The 15,793-nt window shown below is 38.9% G+C and overlaps 1 protein-coding gene across 3 annotated transcripts in view; it reads left to right on the top strand.

The window, feature by feature from the left end:
- The window catches only part of CDH12 (cadherin 12), an 822,829-nt gene extending 807,980 nt beyond the window's left edge, over positions 1 to 14,849 (top strand). For all 3 annotated transcript variants that reach the window (XM_074944993.1, XM_074944992.1, XM_074944994.1), the window contains 4 exons: positions 3,275 to 3,396; positions 6,813 to 6,930; positions 10,356 to 10,607; positions 13,661 to 14,849. In XM_074944993.1, the coding sequence (XP_074801094.1) occupies positions 3,275 to 3,396; positions 6,813 to 6,930; positions 10,356 to 10,607; positions 13,661 to 14,160 (992 nt within the window). In that variant the 3' untranslated portion in view covers positions 14,161 to 14,849. The remainder of the gene's footprint in view (positions 1 to 3,274; positions 3,397 to 6,812; positions 6,931 to 10,355; positions 10,608 to 13,660) is intronic.
- The last annotated feature ends 944 nt before the right edge of the window (positions 14,850 to 15,793 follow it).

Here is a 15,793-nt window from a genome sequence, read left to right on the forward strand (position 1 = left end):
TATATAGAGAGATTACTACTTTAATAGGAACTACCAAGATTTTAAACAATTTAACTAGTCAGCTGCTTCCATTTACAAGACACTTGCAAGAACATACATCATTCACAACTAATGCATTATTAGCAAAGTATTTTATTATATTTTTAATGATACAAAGGAACTGACAGTGATGACTGTGCCCTCATACTGTCATCTTCATCTACAATTTAGGTTCAGAACTTCTTCTGCAGCTATCTTTCATATAATCATAGAACTGGAAGGAACCTTGAGAGGTCATCTAGTTCAGTCCCCTGTACTCATGGCAGGACTAAGTATTATCTAGATCATTCCTGATAGGTGTTTGTTTAACCTGCTCTTAAAAATATCCAATGATGGAGATTCCACAACCTCCCTAGGCAATTTATTCCAGTGCTTAACCACCCTTACAGGAACTTATTCCTAATGTCCAACCTAAACCTCCCTTGCTGCAATTTAAGCCCATTGCTTCTTGTCCTATCCTCAGAGGTTAAGAAAAAACAAATTTTCTTTCTCCTCCTTGTAACAACCTTTTACGTACTTGAAAACTGTTATGTCCCTCCCCAGTCTTCTCTTTTCCAGACTAAAGAAACCCAATTTTTTCAATCTTCCCTCATAGGTCATGTTTTCTAGACCTTTAATCATTTTTGTCACTCTTCCCTGGACTCTCTCCAATTTCTCCACATCCTTCCTGAAAAGTAGCTCCCAGAACTGGACACAATACTCCAGTTGAGGCCTAATCAGTGTGGAGTAGAGCAGAAGAATTACTTCTCATGTCTTGCTTATAACACTCCTGCTAATACAATCCAGAATGATCTTCATTGCTTTCCCTAAAATGAACTAATAATAGACTCAAAGAATCATGTATGACTGAGTTATTCTGTATGAATATACAATTTTCCTTCCAGAGAGGACTGCTGCATGGGCAAGATTTTTAAAATGAGGTGCTGTTGAAAGTGAAGCTATGAAAACAACACCTCCTTACTTGACCACCGTCACCGGTTCATTCACCTGCATGTCCACCAATGTAATGTACGCCATCATCTGCCAGCAATGCCCCTCTGCTATGTACTTCGGCCAAACTGGACAGTCCCTACGTAAAAGGATAAATGGACACAAATCAGATATTAGGAATGGCAATATACAAAAACCTGTAGGAGAACACTTCAGCCTCCCTGGACACACACTAGCAGATTTAAAGGTAGCCATCCTGCAGCAAAAAAACTTCAGGACCAGACTTCAAAGAGAAACTGCTGAGCTTCAGTTCATTTGCAAATTTGACACCATCAGCTCAGGATTAAACAAAGACTGTGAACGGCTAGCCAACTACAAAAGCAGTTTCTCCTCCCCTGGTGTTCACACCTCAACTGCTAGAAGAGGGCCTCATCCTCCCTGATTGAACTAACCTCATTATCCCTAGCCTGATTCTTGCTTGCATATTTATAGCTGCCTCTGGAAATTTCCACTACATGCATCCGACGAAGTGGGTATTCACCCATGAAAGCTTATGCTCCAATACATCTGTTAGTCTATAAGGTGCCACAGGACTCTTTGCTGCTGTGTATTCAGAATCGCTGATACTTTCTTTAGTGACTAAAATAAACTTTTGCTACATTTTTACTTTTTTAGCACTACAGAGACAATTCAACCTTGAGAGAGCGGTGTAGAATTTATTTTAGATTGTCTATCAACAGAACTGTCACTTAATTTCCAACTGCAGGGCCAAATTCTGTCCTCTGTTAAACCCATTTGGCTTCAGCGAGGTTGCACAGGTGTAGCTGAGGATGAATGTGAAGGAAATGGGGTTGCAAAGGAACAGAATTTGACTTGCAAAATATTTGTATTAGTGTTGATTCACAAGAAGAAATAACACAGTTTATATTCTTTTGTTGCTTGGTTTTGCAACTTAACGAATTTGATTTGGAAATCATTCAAGTCTAGATTGTGGCTTTGTAAGAGGTAGCATCCAGATGTGCCACTGGACAGGAAAAAAATTGTGCCTCTCAGAGGTATAATTCCCACCATGCTTCTATGTTGGTCTGGAGGTGGGGACTTGTATATTGCTAGCCTATACACACAGCAAATTATTATATTCTCCACCCCCACTGTTGGCTGTGCTGGTCACAGATCCCAGGCTTGCAGTGGCTTGTGCAAAAAATATAAAATAAGCAAGTAATCCAAACAATTCAGCACTTCTGAAAGGTTCCATGTAAACTTGGTTCTAAAAATGGGTGAAGGCTTAGGACAGTTCTTATATTTCTTATCCCACATTGTTGTGGCTCTGCCAGGCATGACTCACAGCTCACAAACTTTTTTTTTTTTTTTTATGGTTAACTACAACTGCATAGAAGCCTGCATATTTTCAATCCTGAGGGATGAAATTATCCTTTGATTTTCTAACACAATTGCTTTTGAATCCCTAGGGTTAGCCCAGTGTAATGTGGAGAATTTTGCATAGTGGAATTGTTCCTGCTGAATTTGCACATAATTCTATAAACAACATACCAGTAATATCTCTAGAACACAGCAATTTGGGAGAGCTGGAAGGTCCTTGCCTATTAACATGATGCATACTCTTTTTAAACATTTATTTTGTGCACATATGTATGTGTTACCTGTACAGAAAATGGATAATTGTTGCAGCATAGTTTAGTGGACTAACCAATGTTATAATCCAGAGACACCTGAGTTCCACGACTGACTCTGTCATGGGCTCACTCTGTAGCTTTTTGACAAGTCACTGAACCCTTCTCGCTCATATTCCCCATCCATACTATGCGTGTATCTATTTACTTTCCTAATTAATTACCATTTGTACAGCATCTTGAAGATGTATAGCGGATTGTAAGTATTAAGTTTATGGATTTTTTGTGTTTCATCATTAGAAAAAATGAATAGTTTTAAATCATGGGAAAGGATTAGCAGGAGAATTCTTTTAAAGTGATCTAAGAAAAGTATGCACTTATAATTTCCATCTGAAGGGTCAATTTCAGATACCCTTACTTGTATTGAGTAGTTACCTTACTCCATGAATAGGAAGATACTACTCAGTGTAAATAAGGTAATCAGGATCTGGCCCAAAACAATAAAGCCCTTGAATCGAGTCTGAACTCACACTGGTGAGAATGAAAACTAAGTGCATTGAAGTCAAGGAGTTGCACGAGTGTAAAAGCTGTGTATCTGGAAGATAATGAGCGTTGTTGTGGGGGACATACAGAAATAGTATTTCCTAATTTTTCCTGTCAATTTTTTTTAATAGGTAATCCATTACTAACCAGCAAGGTCAATGTTATAATAAATGTCTTAGATGTCAACGAATTTCCTCCAGAAATTTCAGTGCCATATGAGACATCTGTATGTGAAAACGCAAAACCAGGACAGGTATTTTGATATTTTGGTTTCCTTTTAACGTTATTATTATTTTATAAAAGTAAAAGCCAGTTTCGAAAAACAAAAATGTATTGTTCATGGGACACACTTAAAAATAAAAAATTGTGGATGAGATTTTTCAAAGCTGCATAAGGGATTTGAGCACCAAAGATTCAGCATCCAAATCCCCTAGAAAGCGTTGATAGTATCAGCTTGTAATCCTTTTGAAAATTAGCTATGTGTTCCCAATGAAAACAAGCAATGGCCTTTGAAAATTCTTATTATTGCCCATCACATTTTCTGTTACTGGTACTATTTATTTGTTGTATGGTAGCACCTAGGGGCCAGTGCCCCACTGTAGGCACTGTACAAGCATATAACAGAGACAATTCCTACACCAAGGAGCTTAGGGTTAAGCATAAGACTATAGACAACAGATGGATAAAACAGAGGGGGTGGGCTCAAGGAAACAATTAGATGATACTTGGTCAGGTGTCTTTATCCATATGTTCCTTCCCTGGGAAGAAGTCTCAACAAAGCAGAGATATTTTCACCCCAAATCAGCAGGCTGAAATATATACATTACACTCAGGATCCGATTGTGATACCCTCACACAGCTGAACAGCACCTTACTCCACAAGTGATCCATTTAAGTCAATAGTAGAATACGCAGGGTAAGATGTTTCTCAACTGACTGAAGCATCAGAATTTGGTCCACAATTCTTTGCTATGTGATCCTGTTTAAGTGCTGAATGGTCAAAGGTCTGCAAAACCCTAGGCCATAACATCTTTTGTACTGTATCAAAATTTTGCCTCAAGCAAACCGGGCTTGCAGCTTTAACAGTTTGATTACTTCAGTTATCAGCTGTGTTCCCTCTAAGGTGTGCGCCTTTGTGACCGCACATGAGCCCATCAAGGGCTGCAAACCAGCCGCGCAGGCACACACACAGGTGAGCATGAAGAATGTGGAGGGTGGGGGCAGTGGGGTGAGGTGATGGGGGTTTGGATGAGCTTGGGGCATGCTGGGATAGGGGGAGGGAGAGACGCCTCTCTCCTGCAGCCCCAGTTCCAGCCGGGGCTGTGACAGGGATGGGAGACACGGCGCTCTCCCCAGGCCTGGCCAGGGCTGTGGCTGGGACAGGAGAGACACCTCTCTCCCCCAGCCCCAGTCCTGGGGCTGTGGCAGCCGGGGAGAGACTCCTCTCCCCCAGTCTGGGGGCTGCGGAGGGGAGAGAGGTATGTGTGTGTGTGTCTCTCTCTATCTCACACACACACACTTTCACACTCACCTCCCAACACATACTTGTATTATTATAACTTGTTGTTACTTCTTGATACTTCCTGCAATGCACATATAGCTGTAGCTCACAAAAGCTTATGCTCAAATAAATTGGTTAGTCTCGAAGGTGCCACAAGTACTCCTTTTCTTTTTGCAGATACAGACTAACACAGCTGCTACTCTGAAACCTGTCATATAGTCTCTGTAATTTTATTCTTTCAAAGTGCTATTTTGTTTTTTTGGCTGGTCTACACATTTCATAATTTTGATTTCTCTCTTATGCTTAAATTTAATTCTTTGAGTAGTGAGTTCAAAAATGCCTAACCTGTCCTGGCTGGAGTAATTATCCCTATGTTAACTTTTAAAAAATATATATTGTATCTAGGTTTTTTGTTTCTACTGGTGGCGCACATCCGCACATTACCTCCATACTGATGCACATAACAAAATTAATTCCGCACATGGGTGGAAAAAATTAGAGGGAACATTGGTTATCAGCTATAGAATTAGAATGATTTTGCCTGCTCTATAATCAGTGACAAACGAAAAGCAAAACACACCTGTCTATGTAACCATCATACTCATTTTTTTAAGTGACAGTTTTGTCTGCGATTTCAAAACACATGAATATATAAAAATTGATTGACAAAAATTGTTGGCTCCATTGAGAAGGCAGGGAGCTAACCCACATCTATATTTAGGTGGTGGCAGTTTTTCAGTTGTTGTACTTCATCTCAACTTCAGTGCCAGGCCATTTGTTTTTATTTTGGGAGGAAAGCTGGGAGGGCTCAAAATTTACCACTAAAGGAGTATTGTGTATCAACCAGTTTCAGTGAGGTGCTGTAGTAATCAGTGTGCATCTATGGTCTGCATGTACCTCTGTCTACTAATCTGTCTTATTTTACTGGTATAATTAATATATGATATTTATAAAGCACCTATCAGTGTGTTATCTAATCAATGATACTAGGGATGGGAAAATCTTACAAATTTTCGTTCAGGTGAGCATTGCAAAGCTTGAACAGGTACCAATATTAAGACAGTGTCTACATATGAAAATTGTAGTTCTTTCACTAAAGAGTTTTCTTTTTTAAAACCAATGGAATCCCCTATAAAGGCATACATACATCAGTGTACACAATGCTTTTATGGAGCTTAGTGGATAAAGTACTGGACCAGGGACTCAGGAGACCTAGGTTCTAGTCTCGGCTCTTTCCACTGGCCTGCTTTGTGACCTTGGGCAGGTCATGTCACCTGTCCGTGCCCCAATTTCCCCATGTTTAAAATGGGGACATGGTACTAACCTCCTTTGTAAAGAGCTACGAAAGCTGCTGATAAAAAGCATTTTACATAAGTTTGGTATTAAGTTGGTAATCAACGAAGCTGGTGCAAACTGACTTAAGAGCATCCACAAAGGGGTTTGTACCAGTTTTACTAAATCAGCTTTAAAAACAGTGCAAGATGTACGTGTAAATAAAGTCAGAGTCCCACACGTACTCCTAAACTATTGCATCTCTGGCTTTTGCACTGCGCTTTTGCTCTGATGCTTCCCTTTCTCCATTTGTATACAAAAGAGGTCTTCTGAGACAGACTCTTGGCCATTCCCTCTAAACCAATTATAGCAAGAGCCTATGGGGAGCCAAAGTTCCACAGAGTTTGTGAAAGGCATTTAGATCTGGAGTTTTGATTTAAACCTGTCTCTATTTTTAAATTCTTATTTATTTCATCCTAATTATCACATGTTTTTTCCTTAATGTGAACTATATAGTATGGTATTACTACTTGGCAAGAAAATATCTATATCTTTCCTGTGCCCATCACTATGCTTTTTAGGTACAAGTTACAAAATATTTATTTGTTTCCATTATTATTTTCATGGGATGATTTTATAATCTCATTCAGACAGTTCACAGTGTGAGTTGCTTGGATACACCACTACACCAGAGAATGTGGCATTCTGAGTTCATCCTCTTACCTTACAACACAGAGGAATGGCACTTTATTCCAGCAGGAAACAGACTCTGTCGTGTCTTATTGCTTAAATGTCCATTTCTGTTGTTTCATTTGATGACTACATTAAGGTTCTTGCAAAGCTGTTTCTTTTAAAAGAGTGAACTGACCTCAAATTCTATTTCAATCTCATTTCAGGTAATTCAGACTGTCAGTGCTGCGGACAAAGATTTGTCCCCTGCTGGGCAAAGGTTTTCCTTTAGACTGTCACCTGAGGCGTCCACCAAACCAAATTTCACAGTCCAAGACTACAGGAGTAAGTTGTTTACTCACATTACCAAGGGAAGTGGTGGATACATCAGCTCTTGATGACTTCAGATCAAGACTGGGTGCCTTTCCAGAAGATATACTTTAGCCAAATATGAGCTACTGAGCTCAATGAGGTGACTGGGTGAAATGTAAGGATCTGTGGTATATAGGAGGTCAGACTAGATGATCTAATAGTCCCTTTAGGCCTTAAAATTTGTTAATCTGTGTAAATGATTTACATATTTTGTAAACAGAATATTTTAATATTATTGAATACTTAAATGTAATACAGTATGTAAATAATCCCTGACAGTTTTATATTTACATAATCTATTGCCTTAATTGTTCATGAACAATGAATGAATCAAAAAAGGGCCAACTAATCTGTACCAGGGTTTGTATTTTGTTGTCAAAGCCAAAGAGAACTACACAGCATCAGCGTTTACATGCAATAGCCCATTTTTGTGAGTGCATTATGATTAATGACTCATGCACAGTGAAGTTTTACACAAAGATTTTCACATTTCTTCTTTTTTCATTTAATTTACTTAGTGCATTTGATAGCACTTGTTACACAATCACGTTCACTGTTTCCCCTACATAGTCGGCCAGTGAATCCTTTTTGCTGATAGAAGGTGAAAAATAAGAAGCTGATGATAGAGTGAGAGAAGCCCAGAAATAGGAAGGTAGGGGGTTGAAGGAATGAGGTGAAGTAGAATGTAGGAGGAATACCTCAAGTGAATTTATTCTATTTACCAGCTCTATTTACTGCCCTGAACATTTTTTCAAGATGTCAGAATTTTTCCCATTGTACATCATGACAAAACTGAGACCTTTCAATTGTTTTCCATACAAAAAAAAAAAAAGAGGGAGGTACCCCAAAATAGCCTGAATCAGTGTCTCTCACATCCCAGGTGAGTGCCTTTACCACTGGGCTATTGGCTGTTCTGGGATGGCTCTCTCTCTCTCTCCAGAAATTCCATCCTGGGTTTGAGAAACCTATTTCATTAATACTGTTACATTCCCACAAGAAGCTTTGCTTTCAAGAAATCAACACTTTGTCATGAAAAAAACTGCATCCAGTTCTACCTCAAGTTCAGCCGTGACATGAAGAAGGAAGGCACAGAAGGGAAAGGAAGCATGAAAGAGTTTGTTTCATAACATTGATTTTCTCCTTTGGGGGGGCAGGGGAAGAAATCAGGGGGACCAGAGGCTGAGGAAAAACCACACCAAAGTAGTCTACCAGATTCTGCTCTTAAAGACGTGTACTGCTCCTAGCAACTGCAATGGCAGCAGTTTTGCCAGCCCCAACCATTCAAACCTTAGGAGTTAAGGCTCCCAAAAATCACAAATGGCATAAAATCATGAGGCTTTAAAAGAAACAAAACACCAATATTTTAAGTAACTTCATGTTTTTAAGCTTCTCTCTGCAACTATGAGGTTTTAAAACATTTTTAAATGAAAGCTGGGATTCTCCTGATTCCAGGAGTTTGGGTTTAAAAGAAAGGAAAAAAAAAAAAAACCACCAAGCACTGCAGGACTCACAGTAAAATAAAAAGTTACTAGAATAGTCAACACTGTGCTAGAGGCATACATATGCATCCAAAGAGCCTTTTTAGGCCCATTTTAATGCTAATTTCCCATAACTATTGGTATTTGAATCTAGGACCAAATCCTACCTGTCTGTTATTGTTCTTACAAGGCCTGGTCTGCAATTAAAAAATTATTTGGTTTAACGATGTTAGTCGGGGGTGTGAAAAATCCACACCCTCTGAGCAACATAGTTGAGCCAACTTAAGTCCCCTTGTAGACAGCGCTAAGTCAATGTAAGAATTCTTCCGTTGACCTAGCTATCACCCATTGGAGGTGGATTACCTACACTGACAGGAGAATCCCTCCCATCAGGGTATGTAGTTTCTACACAGAAGTGCTACAGCAGCGCTACTGCAGCGGTGCAGCTGTGGCATTTTTAAGTGCAGACCAGCTGTAAGGCACCTCATCAGAATTCGATCTGTGTGGGAACCACAGTTTCTGTTTTGTGGTAAATTCCAGAATTTTTATATTCTTTGTCTTCATTCTGATTTAGAAAAAAAAAAAAAAACTTCAAAAATTACCCATGAAGATTTTTTTTTGAGGGGGGGCGGGAAGTATTTTGGGACTATTGAAATCTTTTTTTTTTTCCCCCAATTTTGACATTACTATACAACATAAAATTATTTTCTTAATGGATTGTCATGTTGATACTAAAGAAATCAAAATGTTCTGGTCAGAAATGGAACTTTTAAACCTTATCAAAAAAGCTCCTGCCCCCCACCGCCCCATGACAAAATGTTGTCCAAACTGACACATTCCTGTGGGAAGTTTCAGTTTCAATGAAACACCATTGTCTGACAGAAGGATGTTCAGTTGGAAAATGTTCAACCAGCTTTAATCAGAATAGTATCTAGGTGCTTAAGAAATCTGGTCTATAGATACTTGCACTCAACTCTTACCAGCTTTAATGATTGTTGAACATAGGTATCTGAGAGCTGGATGTAGCTCTTAATCTTTATATTCAGTGGCAGGATTCAAAGGGGGAAGGGAAAAAACATCCAGTAAGTGAACTCTTGTAATGTTGCAGCAAATGATCTGAACTAGACAGTAATTCACATGGGAGAGATGGTAAAGGGGAATAAGCACTGCAGGCTATCCCCAATCAGACCTGATAGTAAATTGCTTTCCAATCATGCTTTTCCTTTCGCCTCTATTTAATCCTTTTAATCTTCACATCATTGCCTTTCTACTCAAGTTTGTTTGATTCACGTAAAGCCGTGGTAAGTCAGCTTCTGCTGGGAAGAAGTGGCAAAACTCTGCTCCCGGGAGCTCTGTGCAGTTTCGGCACTGATTAGTGGCAAATGTACTAACGGCACGAAGGGCTCAGTTGATTCCTGTAATTTTTTTTAATTGTCTGTTTTCAGTGGGGTGGAGAAGTCGAGGGGCTATTGTGCTTCCTCCAGCTGCCTCATTGTCAAATCCAAAGGGTTAAAGTGAGACACATTCATAATGGGGACCTGATCCAAATTCCATGGCAAGAAAAGGAAAGGAAAGATTGAAATCCCCTGCTAAGGAATACCTGTAACGGGGGGGGGGGGGGGGAAAGGAAATATATATTCTTTTTCATTTCTGCTTTGAAATGTTAGCTGTCAAGCTCAGCAGGATAAATGAATACAAACAACAAAGATTAGTTGTTGCCTTGAAAAAAAAAAAACCTTGGCTGCATCTGATTTGAATTTGACAGCTTCAGTAATAATGAACCAAGGGATTTACAGAGCATATATAATCTACTGATTCAGGAAGCCAGATTATCTTTCTGCTGTTCAACAAAATACAAACTTTTAAATGTTAAGTGAAGCACCATAGAAACAATCCTATGAGGACTGTCATGTTTTGCAGACAACACAGCTGGAATTGAAACCAGGAGAAGTGGCTACAGCCGGAGGCAGCAAGACTTGTATTTCCTCCCAGTTGTGATAGAAGACAGCAGCTATCCTGTACAGAGCAGCACAAACACAATGACTATCCACGTTTGTAGATGCGATTCCGACGGTACCATTCTATCCTGCAATGTTGAAGCAATCTTCCTACCAGTTGGACTCAGCACAGGGGCTTTGATCGCAATATTGCTGTGTATTGTTATACTTCTAGGTTAGTTTTCATCCTGTAACAAAGTATGTCTCTGATTCTACTTGTGAATTAATTTGAGTCACCATAATTCCATTTATTGTTTAACAAAGGCCATTGAAAATGTACAGCTGTTTACAAAGAGAACTTTTATGCTTCTACCTTTGTCGAAAAATATCCCAAAGCACTGACCATTAATTTGAATCCGAGCATGCAATCTGCTAACTACTACATATTTCTTATGGAGTGGGAAAAAATATCTTACAGTTTGGTTTGAAATGCAAATTTTGCTCTGAAACAGTGTTGATTAAATACCTTTCATGAGGAACTGATTTCCATATATATATATATATATATATATATATATATAAAATTACTAAATCTGCACCAGCAGCTACCTGGTAAGGACCTTTCTTCAATTATTATGAGGGATTAAGTAAGAAGAATTAAGAAATGAGACAGGAAGACATAATTATAATGTAGCCTGTGGCTGACTGGAGCATTGAAAAATAATACAACATTTGTACAGAAATGGATTCCATAGCATGACATTGCTGTTTGAGCACAAGTGCTCTTTACATGACATCTTACTTATACAGTGTCATTGGCAGCCCATGCTACTGCCTATCTTCCCCAGAATAAAGCCCCACTACAATAGTAGTGTAATCGAACCTGCTTTATTGCTTACACAGTAGACTAGGTAACTCAGATTCTGATAGGTGTTAGCCTATGCCTAAAATAGCACTTCAAGGTGTTAAATGCCCTGAATCCAAGCTTTTCAGACCAGATCTGTGCTCCTTACACAGAACTACTGGTGGAGGACACACAAATGAACACACTCAATCCCTGCATATAAGATAGTTATGGACTGGGACAAATTACCTAGGGAGATTGTGGAATCTCTGTCCTTGGAGGTTTTTAAGAACAGGTTAGGCAAAAACCTGTCAGGAATGGTCTAGATCACTGGATTTACAATAATTTTTCATTTGCAATCCCTAAAAAATTTCAAATGGAGGTGTGGACCCCCTTGGAAATCTTAGACATGGTCTGTGGACTCCCAAGGATCTGGGGACCACAGGTTGAAAACCAAGGTTCTAGATACGACTACTACTAATAGTCCTGCCTCAGTGCAGGGGACTGGTCAGGTCGGGGTTTCTCAACCCCAGGGTCGGGACCTCAAATTGGGTTGCAAGACTGTTTCAAAGGGTCGCATGGCAGCTCTAATGGTTCCTGTCACACGGGGCTGGATGGGCTGCCCTGATGATGGGAGTGTGGGTAGGCCAAATGTGAGAGAGTGGGTGGCACTGCAGCCCAATGAGCCAGGTAACAACTTCACTCACAAAAATTTAGCCCAGTCCGGGGGATGGGCCAAACCTGGGCGATGCTTCAACCCTAGAGGTTGCAATGACCAGAGAGGAGAGCCAAGCCCAACAAACCCCACAGTACAGAGCTGCAGGAGCTGCCACTGAGGGGTAAGTGCCTGACAGATCTTGTCCCCTGTGGGGCATGGGTCCTGACCAAAACCACCCTATGGCCTCCACCCTCAGACTATTTACTGGGTTGAGACAGATCGTAAACTTTTACAAATGGGTCCTGAGCCCAACAAGATTGAGAAACACTAGACAGATGACCTATCAAGGTCCCCTCCAGTCTTGCATGTCTATGATTCTATGATGTGACACAGCAACTGTGTAAATTACTGAAGAGCGTGGGCTATAGCAACAGCTGCTACATGACTCTGGAGTCTGAGGGGTCGGTTCCATCACTGATTCCCACAGAACTCCGAGGCCCATTTAATTTGGTTTTGTACAGAGTAGAGGATTTGGATCTATTAGTGGTTCTCTGTATTCCATTCAGTGTGATAACAGTGTGCTATGTTACACTTGACCAAGGAACATTAAATTTGTCAATGACAATCTTCAGTACTCCCTGTAGCTTAAGGTGATCTTCTATCTCTCAAACCCACTTCCTACTACTTATTGTTGTACTTGTAACTTAGAAGCCTCCCCCATAATTGTTATCTAAGAAACCTACCTGATACAGAGATTTTAAAATCAGATATTTCAAAAGTCAGCCTGCTGTACCCTAAAGGTTCATTTTCACTAGAAAGTTACACTGAGTTAGACCACCACCTTGAAGAGCCATGTTAATTAACACAATATTATTGGCCATGATCCTACAGTCAGTATAGACAGGGAGAAGTCATGTTCAGTACTGTGTCACTGGTTCCTGGGTAAATTATTAGGACCAGGGTTTAACCCCAACTAATTGATACCATATTGACATGATTTGTCCCTGACTGCAAAGTCACTATCAGCATCATGTCAGTTAGTGTAACTCCTCAAGGTTATGTTCAAATGTAATTTTCTATTTGACATTGTCAGGAATATTATTATGAATTATTTTTCCATCAGAATATGCTGGTTTGTTTAAAAAGCAAAACATATAGCAGAAATATGTCATCATTGATGAAAATTAATTTCCAAACTGGAGGAAAAAAAAAAGTGATAAGGAACATTTTGACCTCTTTGATACAGAACATTGGTTTTCTGTTTCAAAATTATTTTTGTTTGTTATTTTAAAATGTGTTTATTAGTAAATACAATATGAAATAAAAAAGGCAAAATCTGAATGAAAAGTTTTGATCAATCCAAAATGACCCCCCCCCCCCCCACACACACACATAATTTCAGCTTGCAGGAAATTTTAACATTTTTCAATGTTCTTCCAGCCATTCTAGAATGGAAGAAATTTTCACATTGTGAAACTACCCTCAAAACAAAAAAATCTGATTCCTACATGGCTCTTTTTACTAGTAAAGGCAAGCCCTTTGGGGCTTATTCATTATTCAGTGCATAGCTAGCATGATGGGAGTTAGGTGCATCAAGCCGCAAATATTATCTTACTGGTTACAGCACTGTTTAAAAAAAAAAAAAAAAAGGTAGCAGGAACATGTCTTCTAAAGAAAAGATCCTTTTGCTTGCCCTTAGCTATCATAGAAGGATATATTAGTGTGTCTGCAGACAGCCAAGGTATTTCCATACTTGTCTTAATTTACAATTCTTCCCTTGTTCCAGTCATTGTTGTGCTGTACGTAGCACTGCGAAGGCAGAAGAAAAAAGACACCCTGATGACCTCTAAAGAAGACATCAGAGACAATGTCATCCATTATGATGATGAAGGAGGTGGGGAGGAAGACACCCAGGCTTTCGACATTGGTGCCCTGAGGAATCCAAAAGTGATTGAAGATAACAAAATACGCAGGGATATAAAACCGGACACTCTATGTTTACCACGTCAGAGACCACCAGTGGAAGACAACACAGACATAAGAGATTTCATTAATCAAAGGCTGCAGGAAAACGATGTGGATCCCACTGCACCCCCTTATGATTCACTGGCAACCTACGCCTATGAAGGAAACGGATCTGTAGCAGAGTCTCTGAGCTCTATAGATTCACTTACTACAGAGGCAGACCAGGATTATGATTACTTGAGTGACTGGGGACCCCGCTTTAAAGTCTTGGCAGAGATGTTCGGAGAGGAAGAAAATTATAACACTGATAAAGTCACTTAAGGGAGGGAAACCCAAAAGGCAAGAATAAGAAAACTAGAACAACAACAAATTAAAAATAAAACCCAAGCTTTATAGGACAAGATTCCTCTGATTATTAAAGACAGGACCTGTTTCCAGCAAGTTACTATATTTATCATACTGTCAGTTTTGATTTGGTCTGCAAAGGGAGGATAAACCCTGTAAGATATACTTTTTGGTTGTTGTTTTTTGTTACTTGGGAATAACACTGAGACAAGCTCAGGCCTATTAGCTATGATGTCCTGATATGACAACTTAGACAGAAGCTAGCTTTCTGGCATCGCGGTGGAAGAGTGGTAGATTTTTCTTAATTCCACTAAAGTGCCTATTGAAACTTTTATCATTTAAAGTGGTAAAGACTCTGCTATGATGGTGTTACAGAACTGAGCTGTAAACTGGACATAAAGGACGTTATCTTTATGTCAAGAAGCAATAGCAACATGCTGACTTCTAGTTCTTATAAAACAAAAATGAAGATAACTTTCTGGAATATATCCAGTGACTAAAACTCAAGGGGTATTGTTTTGGATTTTTATTTTATTTTAATTTTAAGGAATAATAATAATAATTGTATGCCAAGATATCACATTTCTTCTGTCCGCATTTCACTGACAAATTGAATAAAAAGTGCTATTACTCGATTTCAAGATGTAAAGCCCAAAATTAAAAACATACACACACTGATCTTCACATACACAAAGGAATATTTAAAAAAAATAATCAGTTACACTTTTTCCAGGATGAAAGAGAAAATTATAAAAAACCATCTATTCCTTTATAGGAAGGAAACTTCCCTTGACTCCCACTCATCATGTACAGACAAGTTATTGGTACATCAGTGGTGGTTTTTAGAGGGCTAATGTATTTTTTAGTATCAGTGTTGGGTTTTTTTCATTGTAAGTATGAATAATGAAATATATATAAAGGACCTCACATTGCTTTTCTTTGAAATTAGTTTGTTATTCTGTCAATATTGTAGACATACATGACAGAGAGGACATATATGTTAAACTCCTGCTGGAACCTGCGCAACTGGTCATACTCTAAAATTCAGGATATGTCATACTTTGGTATCAGTGCCACTATGGTGTCAGATGTTTCAAATGTCTTAGAGCACTCTGAAAATTAAGCCTACAGTAGTCTTCAAGAAAATATTCAGCGTCAGATTAAATTATACATGTAAAATGTTATATATACGTACTCATATACTTAGAAGTGTAGATATCATTTCAAATCATGTGGTACCCAGACATCATTCCACTGAAGATTTATTGTGACATAAACAAAGTTCAAGAAACTGGAAGCTCCAGCTGGCATTTCCTTGTATTACATTTTTGACATTTTTTTTCCATCTGATTTTTTTATTGCATTTTTTCTTACACTTTCAAAAAACAACCAACCAACCAATCCATGCAAGTATTGACCATTTTGATACTGATTGGCCTGGATGATGCCACATCAGTATTAATATTAATGTTGAATTGTCTGCTGATCTAAAGTATGGTAATTTTTTTTTTTTTAGAAGCAGCAGTTTATGGCCCAAAGTGAATATACAATTATTTTTTTCTCTCTCAGACTTCTACAGTGCTCCATAATCTGCTTGCGCTGCACTTGA

This window comes from Natator depressus, chromosome 2 (genome assembly GCF_965152275.1).
Source record: "Natator depressus isolate rNatDep1 chromosome 2, rNatDep2.hap1, whole genome shotgun sequence".
NCBI lineage: Eukaryota > Metazoa > Chordata > Testudines > Cheloniidae > Natator > Natator depressus.